This window comes from Dermatophagoides farinae, chromosome 8, assembly GCF_024713945.1.
Source record: "Dermatophagoides farinae isolate YC_2012a chromosome 8, ASM2471394v1, whole genome shotgun sequence".
Taxonomy (NCBI): domain Eukaryota; kingdom Metazoa; phylum Arthropoda; class Arachnida; order Sarcoptiformes; family Pyroglyphidae; genus Dermatophagoides; species Dermatophagoides farinae.
This window is the reverse complement of record NC_134684.1, coordinates 1078524-1099519: the sequence shown is the minus strand read 5'-3', so window position 1 is coordinate 1099519 and position 20996 is coordinate 1078524. Positions and strand designations below refer to the sequence as shown.

General features: G+C 30.0%; 1 protein-coding gene across 1 annotated transcript; it reads right to left on the bottom strand.

The window, feature by feature from the left end:
• Window positions 1-70: 70 nt before the first annotated feature.
• Window positions 71-20759, bottom strand: fra (neogenin protein frazzled). The gene is made up of 6 exons (XM_047059800.2): window positions 19603-20759; window positions 3790-5067; window positions 2432-2458; window positions 1223-2344; window positions 1003-1154; window positions 71-936 (listed from the first exon to the last, which is right to left on the bottom strand). The coding sequence occupies exons 1-6, from the start codon at window positions 19862-19864 to the stop codon at window positions 802-804; spliced, it is 2976 nt and encodes a 991-aa protein (XP_046915756.2). The 5' UTR covers window positions 19865-20759; the 3' UTR covers window positions 71-801.
• Between the last annotated feature and the right edge of the window lie 237 nt (window positions 20760-20996).

Below are 20996 nucleotides of genomic sequence, written 5' to 3'. Positions count from 1 at the left end.
ACGTTCCAAACTTTTGTCGAATTTTTTTTTTTTAATTTCAAATATTTAAAACAACAACAACAAAAATAGATAAAAATGTTTCGATTTAATTTTATTCAAATATCGATAATTATCATCATCATCATCATTATATGTGTGTGTGTATATGATACAACTATTAAATGTCAAAGATTATTATTATTTGATTGTTTTGTTTCATTCACATGAACTTATAAACATGTGCTGTATATATATATATATATGAAACAAGAATATTCGAAAAAAATGTAAATAAAAAGCAAAGAAGCAAAAAAAATGAAAAAAAAAATACAAAAATAGATAGATTAGGGCGTTCAAATCGTAATTCGCCTTTCCGAATAATTACAAATGGTGTGTATATCGTGCGTGTTGTTTTTTGTCGATTTCATCAAACAAATTCAGGTAGATATATAATAAATACATCGAAAAAAAATTTTAGAAAAGCAGATATATGTACAAACAATTGAAAATCAATGGATGGAAGAACAAGAAAAAAATTGAATGTCCAAAAAAAATAATGGTAATAAAAAAAATTGAACAAACAGAAATAAACAGTAAAAATAGCCCTGAATTAGCTGTTGTTGAGCAAAAAAAAAACAAAAGAAAAGAAACTTAAACTTGTTGTGTGTACAAAATAAAATTGGATTTTGAATGAATAAAAAATGAACACAATATGAATAAATCATCCATTTTATAGAAATGAAGAGAATGAAAAAAACAAAATTATATGATACGTGTTTTTCGATGGTCAAACGAATTTTTTTTCCTTTCTTTTTTTTTTGTTCAACAAGATTCCATTCCATGTATGTTCATAGCATTGTTGTTAATATTATTATTCGGTTTCATAGCATTCAAATCTTTCATCAGGTTATCTAGATTGGCCATTTCTTGATGAAGTTCATCAGGATTGTAACTTGCCTATTTTTTTTTTTGATTGGAAAAAAATGAGAATGAATATGTCAATATATCGACAAAAATATTTACCGAAATTGAATGATCATCCGAGAAATTTGTAGCCGATTTACCATTACTAGCCAATGTAGAATTACTACCACAAATGTTATTATTGGTATTCAGATTATTCGTTGTGGTAAGCAAAAATTTTTTACTAGGACTACCCAAAGACGCTAAGGAAGCTGTATGAATTGAAAAAAAAAAATCAATTATTTTTTTTAAACAAAAAGATAAATAAAATGATACTTACTATTATAAAAACTATTGTGTGAATTATTCTGTAGCCCACCCAATGTAGCTAATGAAGGCAGCGCTGGTGGTGGTGTAGGTACACCAAAACTTTTAAGTGCTGAATGTGAAACAGCATTACCGGATGCTGCTGTAGGTACCATCATCATCGATGATGATGGTTTCTGTGGTTGACGACTATTCGATAGATATATCGATGTATTTGGTGGACTGGTTGAACTATTCGTCAAGTTTGATGTACCGGTAGATGAATTAGTCAATACAGTGTTGTTCGAAATAACTGAATGTGGTGATGATGAATTACCCGAAGACATGTATGAATTAGATGAATTCACACTGTGAACAAGTTGACTTTCATGTAGATTAGTTAATGCAATATGACCACCAGCACCAGAACCTGGTACTGGATCATAAAGATGATGATGATGATGGTGATGAAAGGGAGCTGCCATTGTACTAGCTGAATCCATTGTATCCATTGGATGTGCAATATTAAATTGATTGGTTTTTGGATACAATGGCCGTGATAGACCAGTTGATGGTTCCATATTCATCATACTCATATTCATTAATGAATGATCCATACAAGTCGATGTTTTTGGCCTTATTGATGATGATCGACGCATTGTTGCCATACCAATATTATCAATAGGTGATGATGGACTTTTGTTGCTATTTATATCATCATATAATGCTGTATTCATACCATAAGTTGAATTAGTTTTTTTAATTTTAGCAAATGGTTGTTCAATATTATTTTTTACTGATAATGCACCACCATTTGAATCATTATCACCATTGTTTTTATCCATTAATTTCATTTCAACTTGTTCACTATGATGAATCCAAAGATCCGGTGGTTTTTCCATCATACCACCACCACCACCAGTGCCAGCATTATTATTACGAATATTATTCATCATACGAGAATTTGTATTTTTACCACCACCACCAGGACTAGTGGCTGTAGGTATATAACCTTTACGATTTTTTCCCATTGTTTCATTGTTTGTTTTATCATTTTTACATATATAAATTTTCAATATACCAATAAGAAATATGATCGATATACATGAAATAATAATGATGATCAAGCTGAATAGATTTATTTGAATATCTGAACCTAGAAAATTTTAATAAGATGAAAAAAAACAATAAAAAAAAATTTTTTTTGTTTTATACCATTCAACTAGAAATTAAAATGACTTACCGTTAGTTGTATGTGTTTTCATTGTGGCTATAAAATCATTAATTATTGAAAAAAAATAGCCAAGATTCCAGAAACATTGACAAATGATGATAGTGATAGTGAAAGTAAATGAATAGAAGAAAGAGAGAGAGAGAGAGAAAGAAAAAAATGAAAAAGAAAAAATCATCATTAGTAAATGCACACACACACACACACAAATGGCGATTATTGGAAAGCGAAAAAAAAATGAAAAAAAAGAACAATTATGATGAATAATTCATTGTGTAACGACCGATATTTTTATTCCTGAGATCTCACACAAAATGAAAAAAATTTTTAATGTTAATTAGAAAACTTGAAAAGAAAAAAATTTTTTCTTAAAACTCAACTCATCGATTCATTTTGCTATGAAGAAATTCAATAACAAAAATGCAAAGTAGTGAAGCTCACATTCGAATTCAAAAAAAACAGCGGCAAACACTATTTCGACATGTTCAAATTACCCATTCGTATATATAGCGTGTGTATAATAACATCTTTAATGATTCTATAAAAAATTCTGATGCCACCAAAGAAAAAAAAAAGAAAGTTCAGGAAGGAATGAACGAACGAACAAAAAAAAATTGCATGGCACTTCATAAATCAAACATCAGTGCATGTGAGAAAAACAATAAATGTTTCTATACATTTCCGATTCTTTAGGAATTGCATTTCTCTTATCGATCGAATCAAAGTTTTTTTGTTGTTGTTGTTGTTTGTTACGCTTTATCATAATAAAGAGAATAATGAGAATATATATAAAGATTCGGATAACAACAACAACAACAACAACAAAACATCTACAATCAAAGAACAAATATTAATTGAACGAATCAAGAGAACAACAACAACAACAAAAATGATTCTCAAGATATGAATATAAAAAAATGCAAACATCATCTATAATAACAACAACAACAACAACAACAACAAAATACAGATGATGAGTACACTATTCCTTTGACTTTATCATACATCAGACAATTAATTTGGAATCAAATCAAAGAATGGGCATTGCAAAACGATCCAGAATAAAAAGATCATATCGCACGATTGATTAATTGAATCATAAATAAGTTGTTTTTGTTGTTGTTGTTGTTGTTGCCCTAGATAGAAATTTTCATTCATTTTGATGGGCAAAATGTTAAACTATAACATAAATTGGCCATATTTGTGTTTGTTTGTTTGTGTGTGTGTGTGTGTTTCATTATTTAGATTGCAGCCAAAAAAAATCGATACAATGACAAAAAAAAAGTCAAACACACAACCTAAGAAAATTGAATAGAATTTTTTTTTGTTTGTTTGTTCTGTTATGATAAAAAAAACCTATGATAAATTACCCGGTAATGTACGAAATGAAACTTCAGATGATAACGGTCCATAGCCTTTATTATTTCGGGCTTGTATTTTGAAATAATAAACACTGGATGATTGTAAACCATTTAGCATTGCATTCAATTTGTCGCCAAATATAACTTTTACTATCCAATCACGATCTTCTTGTGTATTGTCCTGTGTATAGAATATAACATAGCCAGTAATCTGACCATTCGGTTGTTTAGGTGGCTGCCAATGAATATTTATTGTTGTTGGATCATCATTTGATGATGGTACAATAGTTAAATCTCTGGGCGGTGTTGATGGTACAGCTTCATGTGTGGTATTCACTACGGTCATACTCCATGTACTATTACGTTTATTTTTGATCACTTTGACGGAAAATTCATATTGTGTTTTTGGTTTTAAATCTTCAACTAGAAATGTACGTTTTGTAGTATTAGCATAACGATATCGTGGTGAATTTGAATGGATAATATTTGTATAACGGATTAGATAAAAACGATTGTCTTGATGTATTGATGACGAAGAATCACGTGAAGCATCTGTCCAATCCAAAACGATAGCCGATGATGATATAACAGTGGTTTTCAGACCAATTGGTGGCAACATTACAAATTGATCATCTTTATCTGGATCAAATGTTATTTTGATTGTTTCATAAATTGGTTGACCTTCACCACGTAGATTATAAGCACGTAAACTAATGACATATTCAGTTGAAATGGTTGCATTTTCTATGGTATATGATCGTTGATCACCACCTTGTACACGCCATGTCCATCGATCTGGTACACCTTCACCCCAACCGATTGTGTAGCCACGAACAACAATATTTCGATTTTTAGGCGGTGTCCACGATAAATGTATTGAACTATGATCCTGTTTCAATCGTAATGAACCCGGTTGATCAGGTACTTGTGTTTCATCTAGATCTCGTTGCAATGTTTCCACTGTATACCATTCAGTGAATGGTCCAGTTTCATTACCATAGATTGCAGCCAATTTTATCTGATAGCTAGTTGCTTTTTCTAGATTTTTAAGCTCATGATGATAATTAGATGAATCCAATACAATGGTTTCTTGTTTTTTATTTCCTTTCAAACGAAATTTTATTTTATAACCTTGTGGCTCTTCATATGGTGATTGCCAATGTATCGATATTGATGTCGTCGACATTGATCTTACAGTAACATTCAACGGTTTATTTGTATATGATGGATCAAACATCATATCAAAATCCATTTCATTTTCATTACCACCAAAATTTTGATCAATATCTACATAATGGGAAAAAAAGAAAAGAAAAGAAAAGAAAAAAAAACGAAATTTCAATTAATATTCGATATGATTATTCGTGAATCTCAGAAATAAAAATGATTCGATTAATGCCAAGTTATTTAATTAAGTAAAAATGATGATAACCAACCATATTGCATAGGAAACAAAATATTCCAAGTTTCAATTCAGACATGAACTACTCAACAGCAATAACAACAGTACTTGACAATATAAACGTGCTCAAGAATAAGGAATCGATTCAGAATCGGTTGAAATTTGCAAATAACAAGAATTTTATAATAAACTCAAACGAAACGTTCAAGAACAACTTTCAAGATTGATATATTCAATGTTGAAAATATTGTAATCATCTCAAGCGAATAACAAGAGAAAACATACACAGCCACAGTTGTAAAAGAAATTAAGAATCTGAATAAAATGAGTTTACTGTTTAGAAAAATGAATAAAGAATCAAAATGAAATTATTCATAATGATGATGATTAGATGAAATGAAATGAAATGAACATTGAACATTCACATCAATGATGATGATGATATACACTAGGATTCTATTGTAAATATTCATCTGAAAGTATACATAATTATTCGCATGGATGATGAGTTTGATGATGATGACGGGAACAAAAAAAAATTCAGAATTCAGGAACCTGGAACCGTGAAACTTTTGTGCAAAAAAAAATGTCGACAATATCAGTATCATCATCATCATAACTATTATATTTCACACATAATCGGGTCATTTCATTACAAAAAAACAATTCTACTACCATGGTGGAATTATGCATACTGAGCATAAGATAATTAATTAACTGTTAATTTTCATTCAGGCTAAGTATGTGATACAGAATATAAATAGAAGGTAATGATACAAGGAAGAATTTTTGTTTTTTCATTCCACACACACACACACACAGGATAAACACACCATGGTGGTGGGTATTAATAGTGAAAAAAAAGCCATCCATTCATTTGTTGTTTATTGGGTGGTGTTTCATAGATATGAACCAAAAATAAAAGAAAAAGAAAAATCTCATTATCATAAACAACAATAACAACCGTGTGGATATATAATAATGTAAACGATGATTAGAATTCTATCTATCTACGAAATAGAACCTGCTGGAATCCTGCTGAAATGGACCAAAAAGAATTTATTCATTCATTTGTTCGATCAGTGGTTTAATGTTTAGATCTGGTTGAATGGTTAATGCAATTTATAATCACCACCATCATCATCATTTTTATAGAGATAGAAAAAGAAAGAAAGCGTGAAGAAGATAAATATTTTTATTATTATTGAACGCGGCAATAAAAAATCATTACACACACACACACAAAAAAAACTAAAGGAATCGATTCCGTCAATCGATCAACAACAACAACAACAACAACAAACGAACGAAGATGATGGAAATAGAAATAAAAAAAAAATCCAAATGGTATTCTGTTCATTGAACCGTTTCATCATCATTTGAAAAGGTTTTCGATTTCGTCGTTTGAACCAAAAAAAAAAAATTGAATGAATGATGGTGCATTCCATAACCACATACACACACATACAGAGACGATTCATATGAAAAAAAATGTCGAAGAAATGTCGTTTTGTTACATACACAGACACAAAAACCCTCGGCATAGATCATCCATCCATCCATCTTTTTTTTTATCAAAGTCCATTCATATTCACATGTTATGAGGAAACGAAAAGACATCTTATTATATGAATAATTCAATTTTTTTTTTGTTTTTGATTTTCCAATTTTTTTTTCTTTTTCATCTCTCTATAGATCAGTTTTGGTTCGCTTTCAATTTTCGATCATTTCAATTTCAACAACATTCGAATGATTGAATATTTTGTCTCCACACACACACACACACACACACATACTCAATCAATTGAATTCTGTTTTATTTGTTTGTCTGTGTTTGTGTTGTTTTCAGTGAGGATTTTCTTTTATTTTTCCATCTGGAACATAAAAAATTTTTTTTTGAATGAAAACAAGCAATGTATGGTTGATGGTCACGGAACATCAACACTGCGGGCAAAAAAAAAACGATCATCATCATGACCATTTTGCAGCATTTTTTTTTTATTACATGATACCCTTGAAATTTTAGTATTCGTGTGTGTGTATGTGTGTTTTAATAATCACATCTCTTCTCGATTCTTATAGCCAAACTTGACTATTTGATGATGATTATATGGTCGATTTAGAAAATTGCTGCAGTTCATCAGGCTATAAAAAAAAATAGGAAATGACTTTTCTTCTCATGTTGTTGTTGTTGTTGCCGGTTTGAAATCAACTTTTTTTTCTATTCTGTTTTGTGGTTGCTTAGTTTGTAATTCTTGATGCCTATAACCTCAGTATGAGTGGGTATGCTGAACAAAGAGAAAAAAAAACGATTCTTTTCTATAGTCGTCTATAAAAGTGAGCAGCAGTTTGATAACGGTTCGAAATCATAGAACCAAAAAAAAAAAAAAAAAAAAAGAGAAGAGAAAAGATAAAAAAGAAACCATCACCATCAACGATAATAACAAAAACGTAAATGTAATTAAAATTCAATCGATCAGATACAAAGGTGCTGGCTGTATATTTTTATTCTTGTACAAATTTGAATTCAACTGCAGCAGATTCTAATATATACGGAATTATAATACTAAGGAGGGGGTCACATTGGGGGTAACATATATTCTTTAAAAAAACGAATCCTGATAAAGGCATGTCATTCAATTTGAAAGATAACATTAATGTATTGAATTTTGAGAAAAAATGAATTGAATTGAATTGAAAAAATTTACAATAAACCTCATCGAATGCACATGACAACAACAACGAACGACTAAGGGCTAGTATATCACATATATACATCTCATTTCATTCATGTATCAACGACCTTACAATCGTTGAACGATAACAATAACAACGACGATAAAAAGAAATTTGCTGACATGAACACAAAAAAAAACGAAAAACGAAAATTCGTATCCATCTCTATCTCTGTATATATTAAATAGGCCGGTTTCGATACTTGTCGAATTGATTAATAATTAATTGGGCAATTCTAAAACGAAAAGAAACGACAACAACAACAATAGTATAGTAACAATGATTTAATGCAGATGCAATGACAAGAATCGGACAGAATCGAAAAAAAAGAAAGTCATGCAACACATAGATGAAATAAGAAAACATCATCATCATCATCATCAACATTTCTTCGAGAGAAAACAATCCTAATGAATGAAAGAAGATGGAATGTTTCTATAAATAAATAGAAAAAAAACCGGGTAAAACAGAAAGAAAAAAAAACAGGCCACAGAATCTTTACCAGATGATGATGATGATTCTTCAATTTATTCGATTTATCATTTTATATAACGTACGTACACACACACACACACACACAGAAAAAACTTTGGTGATCTATAAATATCAAATGAAGCGATTGAATACGGCCGCATTCACATAGAAGAATGAATGAATGGAAAAAAATTCATTTTTATTGTTGTTGTTATAATGGTTTTATTTTTATCATCATCACCATCAACATCATCAATTCTTCGTCACAGAATTTATTCTATGCACTTGATAATACTGTAAACTTTTACGATTCATCTTATTTTATAATTCAGCAGCCAATAATAGCTACTTATCCGTATCGTGTAATGTTTTTTTCTGCAAGTGGAATGTAGAAATGTAGAAAATTGAAAAAATTGAATTCTTTGTGAATTTTTTTTTTAGAAAAAAAAACGAAAACAAATTGTGGTCGATACAAACATTGAGAACAATGGAAAAAGATAAAAAATTTTTTTTCGTTATCAAATTCTGCGTGAACAAATGTGTGTGTGTGTGTGTGTGTGTAGGATTTTTCTAGGTATTATATTGGATATATCGACAAAAAATCGATTCGTTGAAACAAACTTTAAATCACACAAATCAAAAAAGAAAAAAAAACAAAACAAAACAAAAAACAAAACTAGAAATCGAATCACATTTCATTTGGTTGATTCGTGGATAATGGAAAGTTGTACAAAGTATCAACTTTAACAACAAAATCCAAGAGAATAACAAAACACAATTTTTCGATAAAATAAAAAAAAAAATTTTTTTTCTTGTTACCCATATCAGTAGGCTAATAAAACATTTATATATTTCGAAATACCGTATACAGTAGTGTTTGGAACACACAGAGACCGATATTGATGCCAAAACAAAACAAAAAAAAAATTCAAAGATTCTTCGAGTGTGTGTGTATGTGTGTTTAGATTGTCAGCAGATGTGTATTAGTGTGTATTTGAAGTTCATCATGCTGCTAAAATTTGGATACAAATAGGAGAAAAAAAAATTTCAAGTCAACAATGTACACAATACAGCATTACACAATACCATCATCATCATTATTAGTCGACCATAAGATAATTTGATTGAATGGCGCAAATAACAACGACCAACGACTATGAATTCCATGATTTCACAAAAAGAGTGATGTGAAAAACAAAAACAAAACAAAACAAAACAGAAAAAATCCAACAACGGAGATTGATTTAGATAGGAAGGAAATGAACAACAAAAACAACAACAACAACAACTACGAAAATTTTCCAACAAATTAGATTTAATTTGAAATTCTCATTGAATAAAGTTCCAAACACACACACACACACATACACATATTCAATCTCTGTGGAGAATGACGAACTAGTGGTGAAATTAAATCAGAACAAAAAAAAAAAAAAAATACTGCCATCACATCATCATCATCAAGTAAGGATTTTTTTCTTGCATTTTATAAACAATAAAATAAAGACAAAGAGAGAATAAAGCTTCTTAAATCAAATTCATTCATTCATTCATTTATTCATCGTGGAATTTCAAATTCAAAAGCTCAATGGAATCAATATGGAATTTGAAAACAAAGAAAAAAAGAAGAATAGCCTTATATGTCTATAAATCGCTTGAATTCAAAAGAATCGGCTATGTTTAGCCGTACATTGTATTCATTCATTCATTCGAACATATATAAACCGGTCAAATGATCATACAGAATTTTTTTATATTTAGAAAAAAAAATTCAAATATAACCAGATTTAGCCAGAATTCAATTCCAAATGAATGGTGATTTCGATTTTTTATCTTCTGTTCGACCAAATCAGAAAAAAAATGACCAACCGATATACAAGTCAAGTCAAAAAAACGAATTTTTTTTTGGAGCGACCAAATGAAAAGACTGTTTTTGCTGTTTTCATCGTGGTCGTCGTCAGAAAATCATCATCATCATCATCAACATAATGATTTCAATTGTTTATAAAGTCGAAATACTTTAAATACAATAATAATCATTGTTTATATATACAGAACAAATGAACATTAGGTTTGTCTTGTTTACAACAACAACAACAACAACAAAAAAAATCGATAAAGAAAACAAAATGAAAAAAACCCGCGCATATGAACAACATTGGACCAAATACATTGCCATATATGAAGATTCCGGAATCTGTTTGTAATTTTGTTGATTCAACAACAACAACGGCAAAAACAATTCATGAACCAGATGTGTGGGTGTGTGTGTATGTTTGCACAAATTCTAATCAAACAATACACATACATCCAATTCAGTTTTTTTCTCTTTTTTTTTCTTTCAATTCTTGAAAAAAAGCATTGAAATCCCATAACGATTCGATCAAAGACATTCTAGCTAGCCAAAAAAAAAAAAAATTTTTTTTGGGGAAGCGAAAATAGATTGTATTTAGTTATTGTCCAGCTAAACATCTTCATCGTTATCGACATACACACACACACACATACACAGTGTGTGATGGATAAATTTTACACCATAATCGATTATAATCGATAATGATGATGATGATGATGATGATGATAAAGACATGATAATAGATGACATACACAAAATGGCTATTATATTATATATGAAAAGATATTATTAAGATGATGATGATCAATAAGAATATTTTTATTACCATGGGTTCAATCGATTCGTTTTTATAACATCATCATCAATGGGCAATAGGGGTAAAATTATTATTATACCCGTTCTGTTGTTAAACAACACATTGTGGAACAATAATAATCGCAAAAAAAGAAAGTTTTTCAACGACAACAAAAAAAATGATGGGTTGAATCAGCAACAACAACAATAAAACAAATTCTATCCATTCACATCATATCTTTAGCTCTCAAAGCAAAATGAAAATTGAAATTGAAAATTCAAATACAAATGAACATTAATATATAGGATATACTTATGATCATCATCATCATCATTATTTTATTTACCCGGAACAATTGTATTCGATTCAAATCGAGTGGTGAATTATTGCATTGTAAAATTCAAACACAATTACAGGATGTCACTATGATACTATTGAGAGCAAGAGAGAGCAAAATGCGATGAATACAAGTCATCATCATCATAATCAACAAATTACATTATGCTGTAAAAAAAATGAAACTTTTTGGAAAAAACAAAACAAAACCAAAAAAAAAAAAAAAAAAAAAATCAAGTTAAAGCATCATCATCATCATGCATATAAAGCTGATGACATTGATCTTTCTCTCTCTCCGAAGAACGAACAATGTCATGACCCTTCTTCTTATCAGCCATACAGGATGATAGCATGACATTTATCAGATTCAAAATGACAACAACAACAACAACAAAAAATAAAGCTTTCCACCAGCACCACCACCACTCTAATACCAGAATAATAACAAGAATAGGTCGACGAACGACATACTGTCCGGGTATGAAAAACAAACAAAAAAAAGAAAGTTTGAAAATGAAACAAAAGATTCCGGTTTAGTTGTTGTTGCATATATCAAATTATAATGAAAACAAAATTTGGGTAGAAAATAACCACTATTGATACACAAACACTCCCGTAATGATTAGATCAAAAGGGTTGAAAACTTTGTTTGCCGCCTATCATCATTCCGAAATTAATTCAATTATAAATCATTAGTCACTAAAGAAAAAAAAGCCTAAAGGCAATCAAAATGAACAAAAAAAAATCGATTCATCAAATTGAATACGCAATTGAATCATCAAATCTCATTTTGAAATTAATCAATCAATTTTTTTTTACCAATCGAAATTAACGTCACATAATAATCGACATACTGGTTTGAAGTGAGAAAAAAAACGTGTGTCGTCCCTAATCATCATCATCATCATCATCATCAACAGAACAAAAATGAAACAGACCAGACACACACGTTCGATTTGATTCGAGTAAGAAGAAAAAAAATTGCCAAAATTCCAAACTAAATAAATGGCCAAGTATAAAAAAAAAGTTTGACACACACACTATCCGACACACAAAAGTAAAGAATCAAATCGAATGAATCGATGAAACAATAATGACACTCTATATGTGTGCGTGTGTGTGTGTGACTCATAAATTATATTGTCACCATCATCAACCAAAACCATATGAACCATATATATAAATGAAAGAAAAAAATAAATAAATAAATGTTTACTTGTCTTGAATAGAGACAACATATATTCTCATATATATTGGTGTCCTAAGAATTTATTCCAAACGATTGTCATTATAAATGAAAAAAGCAAAACCAGCATTTACTCATTCACTCAAACAACAAGAATTCATGATGATGACATACAAGAATCGATTATACTACTATAATAGATCGATTGAAACTAATAATGATCGAACATTGATGATGATGATGCTAATTATTCAATATACAAGAGAATTTAGAATCCAATTGTAACAACAACTAGAAATTGAAAATTGAAAACGGAAATTCAAAATGATTCCGTTCATTCATTCAACAAAATTCTGGTTCTATTTTTATTACTTTCAATTGAGTGAATGAATCAAAAATTTTTTTTTTCATTTTCATTTCATGATTTCATTGAAATAAACGAAGCAGAAAAATAATTTTTCCCTTCAATTCATTCATTTAGGTGTGTAACAAGCAAGTGTAACTTTGTCTTTTTTTTTGCCAAGTTTTAAGATAAGCAAAGCAAATAATTTGGTCATTCACCAGCACCACAAAAAAATGTTTGATCGATTATTACCAGTTATGGAAATTGTCATTTCATGTACCACCAATAATGATTTGATGGGATTTTTCTAAACCAAAAAAAAGACATGGCATTTGAATTGGTCAACATTTTTGATTGTTTACAGACATATTAACATATTTCTCTCGTTTCTTTTCTACAATTCTTGATAATCACCATCATCGTCATCGTAGTCGTTGTCGGTCAATCAAATAATTATAATATGGCTGTAATGCTGTTATGCGTGACAAATATTTAAGAAGCTACTGGACAATTATGCTGATTAAAACAAATAAAACATTCTGTATAGTGTCACACACACACATACACAGTCATTGACGAATGTCAAGCACGTGTCAACGAAAAAAAAAAAAATTTCTTCTCTGTCAAGTTTGATAATCAAACCCCCCCCCCAAAAAAAAGGACAGACAACACACATGACGTGATCAATTCGTTGAATTACATCGATTTCAAATATGGGGTCTTAACCAACCAACCAACCATTTGTTGTCGTTTTTTTTTGTTGAGCCATAGGATTTAGTCTGATCTGATCTTTATGTGTTTTTCATCATCAAAAATTTTTATTTTTCTGGTCATCAACATCGACATCATCATATAATATAAACATGCAAACAACAAACAAACAACACAGCAGGCAGCCTTGATCGGCGACTACATAAACTAAACACACACACACACTAAAAGACATTGACCATGCAATGACATTTATATTTTTTTTTCTTTGGTCAGTTTTTATTACAAACAAACATGGAAATCATTTTTTTTCAGGCATAAAGAGTTTTATTTTTATTTTCATTTTGCAGCATATAAAATAGCCAGACAAACACAATTTAGATTCATTTAGTTTATGGCTAGTTTCATTCATTCATTCATACATCGTTACATCCATACAAACAAAATTCACATACACACACACACACACTGAGATAATGGAATGGACACACAAAAAAAGAGAGAGATAGAAAATCAAATGGTCAACTGAAACTTTCATTTTTTTTTAATACTGGTCGCCCATAATATATGAAAAAAAAACTATTAACCAGCGACAACAAAAAAAAAAAAAAATAGCAAAGCAAGCAAACAAAATGGACAAGAAAAAAAAAGTTTTTAGATTTTTGTTTTCTCTTGTCCATTCATTTTTTTTCCAAATGAAAAAAAAGTTTGATAAGAACACTGTGTGTGTGTGTGTGTGTATTCAAAGGTTCCAATGGATAAGATCATCATCATCATGATCGAAAACAAGGATTTATCGAGCATCGAAGTTCGATTTTCTTGGTTGCTGAAAAAAAAATCTTCGACACCATTATAATTGTCACGTACTTTTCACACACACACACACACATTGATAATGATGATTCTACATTCAATGAATCTTCATTCGATCAAAAGAAACTTTAAGTTTTTCGTTTTCATTCAAGAAAAAAAAAATTCCTGTTCTCTATGCGAGAACGTGTGTGTGTGTGATGTTTTTGTTTTAAATTAAACACATCAACAAAGTGAAAATGAATGAACTTACAACTCCTAACAAGTCCTTTTAATAATAATAATAAATAATCAAAAAACATTAAATGTTGATGATGATCAGCAGAAAAAAAACAAGGACCCAGAACCAGAAAAAAAGTTCATCACCATCTCTTTATTCTTTGCTTATAAAATGAATGGTGAAAGAAAAACTCTCTCCCTCTCTTTTTTTAAACAACGAAAAATTCTTCATCTTAGACAAACCAGATAATTTAAGTTTTGAACACACACACAAAAAAAAAAAAAAAACTTTTTAAACTTTTTAAATGAAAAAAAACTAAACGAAAACATATTGTTTTTATTGGGTGGATTCGATGGTCGTTCATTTGGGAATTTAAATCGAATTGACTGTGGAATGAATGAATGATCAACAGAATTGTTTGGATGATGATGATGAGAGTTGTTTCTGAAAGAACAAAAAAAAAACCAGCAAAACAGAGAATAAATACACAGAGAAACCCAAGAGTTGTATTTCTTAGGATGTTTATGTAAACAATGTCTTAATATAGTGCGTGTGCGTGTATGTGTATATGATGGATCAATTGATATGGAACCAACCAGAGAACAAAAAAAAGAAAAGATCCACACACCAGTTAATAATATCTATATCTATATGAATGATAAAAAAAAATGAAACGACTTGCACCGTGTAAAAAAAAAGTTGTGTCTATCACCTCATCATCATCGACATTGACATCAACGAGAACATGTCAATCGATTGAACTTGATCATATTGAATCGATTTTTTTTTCTTGCACACAAAAGTCCCAAGAGAAAAACACTAACGTTATGTGAATAATCTATACATATGAATGAATGTGAATGAGAATGAACGTGAAATGGAATATAATCATAATACACATACAGAGGAAAAAAAATCAAACATTCTCGTGTTTGAATTTTTTACTTATTTATTTATTTCGTTTTTATTTTCATTTTTACTCAGGCTAAAGCTATTATATTGAATAACAGAGAAAACAGAAAAAATTGCGTCAGAATTTTATCAATGGTAAAATATCTCTGGCCTCACCCACATGGATGTGACTGGTAAGATCCCAAAGATCGAGTCATAGGTTATTATATTGTATAATATGAAATGATGGTAGTAGTGGTGGCAGCTGGCTGACGGGTTTTTTTTATAACAGTTTTGGATCGTTCCAACGTGGTATTTCACCATCATCACACAAACATACATACAACGAACGAACGAACGAAATCCTATTAGGATTCATTTCTAATTCTGTGCACATTACACATTGTGTCTCATTGAGAATGAAAGAAAAAAAAGAAAGAAAAAACCCATAAAGCTTGATTTAGCCAACAACAAAAAAAAAAATTGCCGGATTCATTCATTCATAGACCCAAAAAAGGATCATCGAATAGAAACTACAGAAAAGATCCATTTCAGGCAAAAAGGACTTTATTAATTACATTTTGACAATAATGCAGGAACAACAACACGTTTCTAAAGAAAAAAATGGCTGACCATCGGTCAGACTGGCTGCTAATCGCTTTCAATATATATTGTCCACAAATGAATGAATGAATGAATGACAAACTATCACTAATGCGCCTACCAATGAAAGTAATCAGTAGAATTGATGGACCTGATACACACACCCACGACTGATATAAAACCAAAAAAAAAAAGAAAAACGGGACATTAATTGTAGCTTAAGGTGGAGTTGTTATTGTTGTTGTTGTTGTTCCATATGGATAGAAATATATTGTTGTTTGGTCAATAATAAAAACATTGAAAAACAATAACAACAACAAAAATAGGCAGCTGCAATAGTGAATTTCGATGAAATGGCTAAGTGAGTTGGTTGACTACGATCCAAATATTATAATGATTCTGATTAATAAATGGCCAAAAGGATGGCCACACACATAATTGCCCGATGGCAATCGACCAAACGAAAAACCATATGGATTTGATAATGAGTTTTGACAAGGTCTATTTTTGACGACAATGATGAAAAAACCAACCAAGAATAATTGACTATGACATATTAAATACCAAAAAAAAAAAAACGAAATTCCATAAAAATTTATCATGGAAAAAGAGAGAGTGAAAAAAACCCATAGAATATTTCTCAAAAGGGTGTGTTTGTGTATGACGAGTAACCGGTGGCGAATTTACATGAAAAACTTTTTTCCATATTTGCAATTATGAACCATGCACAACAACAACAACAACAAAAACAAAACCCAAATGGTAGAAAAAAGCGGAAAACCCAAACAGCCAAACAGGTGAAATTAATTACACGGCAATTTTTTTTCTTTTCCACCATTACTACTATGTGATGAAAGAGAAAGAGAGAGAGAAACGGTTAAATATGTATTTATAGCCAGAAAAGAAATCAAAACAATATTGAAATATATAAATGATGGAAAAATGAAAACACATCTTGTGTGCAAAAGCAAGAGCTAATTCCATAGAATCAAATGTAAAAAAAATGAAATTGGTATAGAATGTTTTGAGAATTTATTTTTTTTATATTCAAAATTCTGGTTCAAACTTATTTGCATAATGATACACAATGCATACCTCTACACATTCATATCCATAATAATAACAAAAAATAACAAAACGTTTCATTTCCTGTGTATATTTCATCCATAGCTAGATATATTTGAATTTGGAATAACAAAAAAAGGGTATCACCATCATCATAGTATAGAAATGTTATTTGCATGCGTTTGTGCGTTTAAATATCTTATCTTGCGTGGAAAAAAAATTATATCTAAATCATCAAATGATCATTGAAACGGACGTGATACCAAATACAGCATATATTTTTCCATATGTGTGTCTGTTTCGTTTCTGTATCTGTCACAAGGATATTATTCATTTAGAAATAATCATCATCATCATCATCATCATCATGCGGAACAACAATAATCTACAGATTGCATTTCAATTTGTATTTTGTTCACACCGGAAAAAATTAATTTCAAGAACCATGAACCATAAAGAGAGAGAAAAACAATAATTAGCATCTGGTAGAATCAGTCAATAAATATAATCTGGTGAAATTCTCACACACACACACACACACACACAATTATTATTATAATGAGAGAGAAAAAAAAATCAAAGTCAAATCAGCAGAAATAAATCTAGTGAAATTTTTTTTCTGCTGCTGCTGCTGCTGCTGTAAATCACAATCCACATACACACAAAACAATCTGAAATTCGTGAAAAAAAAGTGTCAAAAAAAGGATACTGATCCAAACAGAAACACATGGTGTTTACAATTACTAGACAAATTTTTTCTTCACTACAAACAACAAAAAACTTTATGAAAATCTCATAATTCTTGTGCGGTTGTTTAGGTGATGATAAATTCTATTTTTTTTTCTCTGGTACGGATGTCATCATCATCATCATCATCAAGTCAATGACAGCAGCAGCAGATTCTAAAACTAAAAAAAAAACTTTAATCGAGTTAATGCATTATACACACAGAGATAGAAAAAAAACGAAATTTCCAGTGACAACTTTAGTTGACATTGAGGAAATGACCAAAAAAAAATTATATCATGAATCATAGAATGACCCCATATATCACACATTTCACAGAGACCTTTTGATAATTATCATATTTATCTCTATAATCAAAAAAAAAAAAAAAAAAATTCTGCACTCCATAAATTCAATGAGGGAACAAAACAAAACAAAACAAAAAAATCAACGGAGTGAATCATCATCATCATCATTTGAGATTATCTTGAATAAAATGAGCGCTGAACCATTCAGATATATTTTGAATGGTTTGAAATGAAAACAACTAGCTAAACATCCAAATTTGTTTGATTTTCGAATAAAAAGCAGCAAGAGATTTTTCTATTCTTTCTTTTTGCTGTCGTCGTTGTCGTCGTCGTATAGATTGTGTCAAATTCAAGATAGATTGGACAGAACACACATGAAAATACATTACAGAACTCATTTTGACTTTTTTTTTGTTTTAATATGAACAATTGGACTAATGAAAATGGATCACACACACTCACACACAAACATAAACACAATGTGGGAAGGCTTGCCTGATAATAACTTATACCTCATCATCATCATCGTCGTTTTTTCATCTCCAATTTTTTTTCTGGGAGCAGGAAGAATGGAGAAAATTTTGGAATCAGACTGTTCAAACACACACACACACACACAAAGTCAGCACAAATCACATTTGGTTTCATATTTAGCTGTGTTTTCATACAAGAGAAAATGATAATAATAATAATAATGATGATGATGATTAAGATGGAAAAGGTTTTTTTTACGAATGATGTGCGAATGGTGTATGGTATGGTGTGTTGGTGGTGGTGGTGACTTTTCTGGAATAAAAATGGAAACAGAATGCCAAATTCTTCCTATTTGGGAATATTAATGTTCTAGAGAATAGAACCAAAAATAAAAACAACAAACAAACAGAAAAAAGAATAAAGTTGTGATGATCCAGGAACAGAAAAAAAACCATTAAACATACAGAATCCATGAATCCATTTTTTTTGTTCTGTTTGGAGGTGATATCACATGTCTACGACAACATTGAAATTGTTAAATTGACAAACATGGAATAAAAAAAAAATTTTTTTTATTCTGAGTCAAAATTGAATTTTTTTTTCAATTTAAAAATTCAAAAATTGCTGAACGAGCAAAAACAAAAACAAAACATGACAAGTGTATGACCAATATTCAGTACGAATTCAAGAATCAGTGTTCAGAAGAACAGGGATGATGTTCAAAAATAATATTATGTTCGTCTTCAATTTACTCCATAATCATGATGATGATGAATGTTGTTGGATAAAAATAAAATATAAACTTGGAAAGAACATATAAGAATGATTCTCATTCAATAAAATGACAAAGAATTTAATTTTTTTTTTAGATAAATTTTATACTTACATAATGGATGGCCAGACGATGATGTTTGTGCCATTGTGACCATTATATGATGATGATGATGAATAACATTGAATAATATAATGATGAATGATAGAAATAAATGACGATGATGATGATGATGAAAAGATGATGGCACTATTTTAACAACAAATCTTGATAATAATGAGATCGGATTGTTGTTGTTGATAGAATTTTCATTTGATTTTCTTCGCGTTCGAAAATTCGAACGTTGATGATGATGATGGCTGAAATTCATCTCCATTTCTGATGATGATGATGATGAATATTAATGGCACACAAGAATAAAGAAATTTTTTTTTAAAATTATTTTTCAACAAAAATATTCATAATTGGCCTTGTATTTTGATTATCGTCATCAAAAATGGCCATTGTTTTATTCATTCATTCACCAGAAAAAAAAACATTGGCATGCACACCCAACCAGCCAACCCAAACACACCAGGCTACAGTCAACAACAACAACAACAAAACTAAAACGATGATGATGAGTCAACCAAATGTTCAATGAAAAACATGGCCCAAAACATCAAACACCGTACATAAGGAATATAGTTTTTTTTATGCACATGATAAATTCAATGTTAGATTCGTGATTCATTTGTGGATAAATAATTCTGTTTTTGTTTGCAATTTTCAACACCATCACCATAACACACACAAACACACGCTGATATGGCACCAACCAACCAACTAGAGAATACACAAAACGTGAATAGCGAAAAAAAAAATTTGGTGAACCAAAAATTTTGAACCCAAAAAAAAAATTGAACAAACGAATCTACGTTCATAGGTTCATCATCACACACACACACACACACATATACGGAGTAAAAATACAGTGAGAGTCGGTCATGTCATGTCGTGTTGTGTTATATTCGTATACGACAACAACAACAACAACAACAAAAGGACACACAGAAGATAAAAAAAAATACCATTCCACAACCCAAAAAGCGCGGATGGCAAGTTGAAATTCAAGTTTATTCGGTTATACCGCCAAATAGTAAAAATACAAATGGTGTATGTACACGCAAGGCAAAAACGAAAAAAAAAAAAAACTGAATCTTTCAATTCAATTCATTCATTCGGATACCACACACACACCACACACTCACACTCACACACACACATGAACTGCTCATCATCATTTTTTTTTATAATCAACATCATCATCACCCCAATTGATAATCGGTGAATGAACGAACTCCAAGAATTACCGATTTATAGTAGTAGTAGTGGTATTATAAATAGTAATAATGATGATTATTTTTATTTCATTAATTTTAGTTACAATTTCCAGCTCTAGATGGTGTTATTAATAAAACAGTGTTAAGCGCGTTAATTTAAAAAAAATAAAAAAAAAATTCGAATTT

What these genes read in the sequence shown, in the direction of transcription:
- fra (XM_047059800.2), bottom strand. Translation starts at nt 19,864, where the DNA reads ATGGAGATGAATTTCAGCCATCATCATCATCAACGTTCGAATTTTCGA. An exon ending in ATCGTCTGGCCATCCATTAT is followed by an intron (nt 5,068 to 19,602) that starts GTAAGTATAAAA and finishes CCCATTATGTAG; the next exon opens with ATATTGATCAAAATTTTGGT. An exon ending in TTCATTTCGTACATTACCGG is followed by an intron (nt 2,459 to 3,789) that starts GTAATTTATCAT and finishes ATGATTTTATAG; the next exon opens with CCACAATGAAAACACATACA.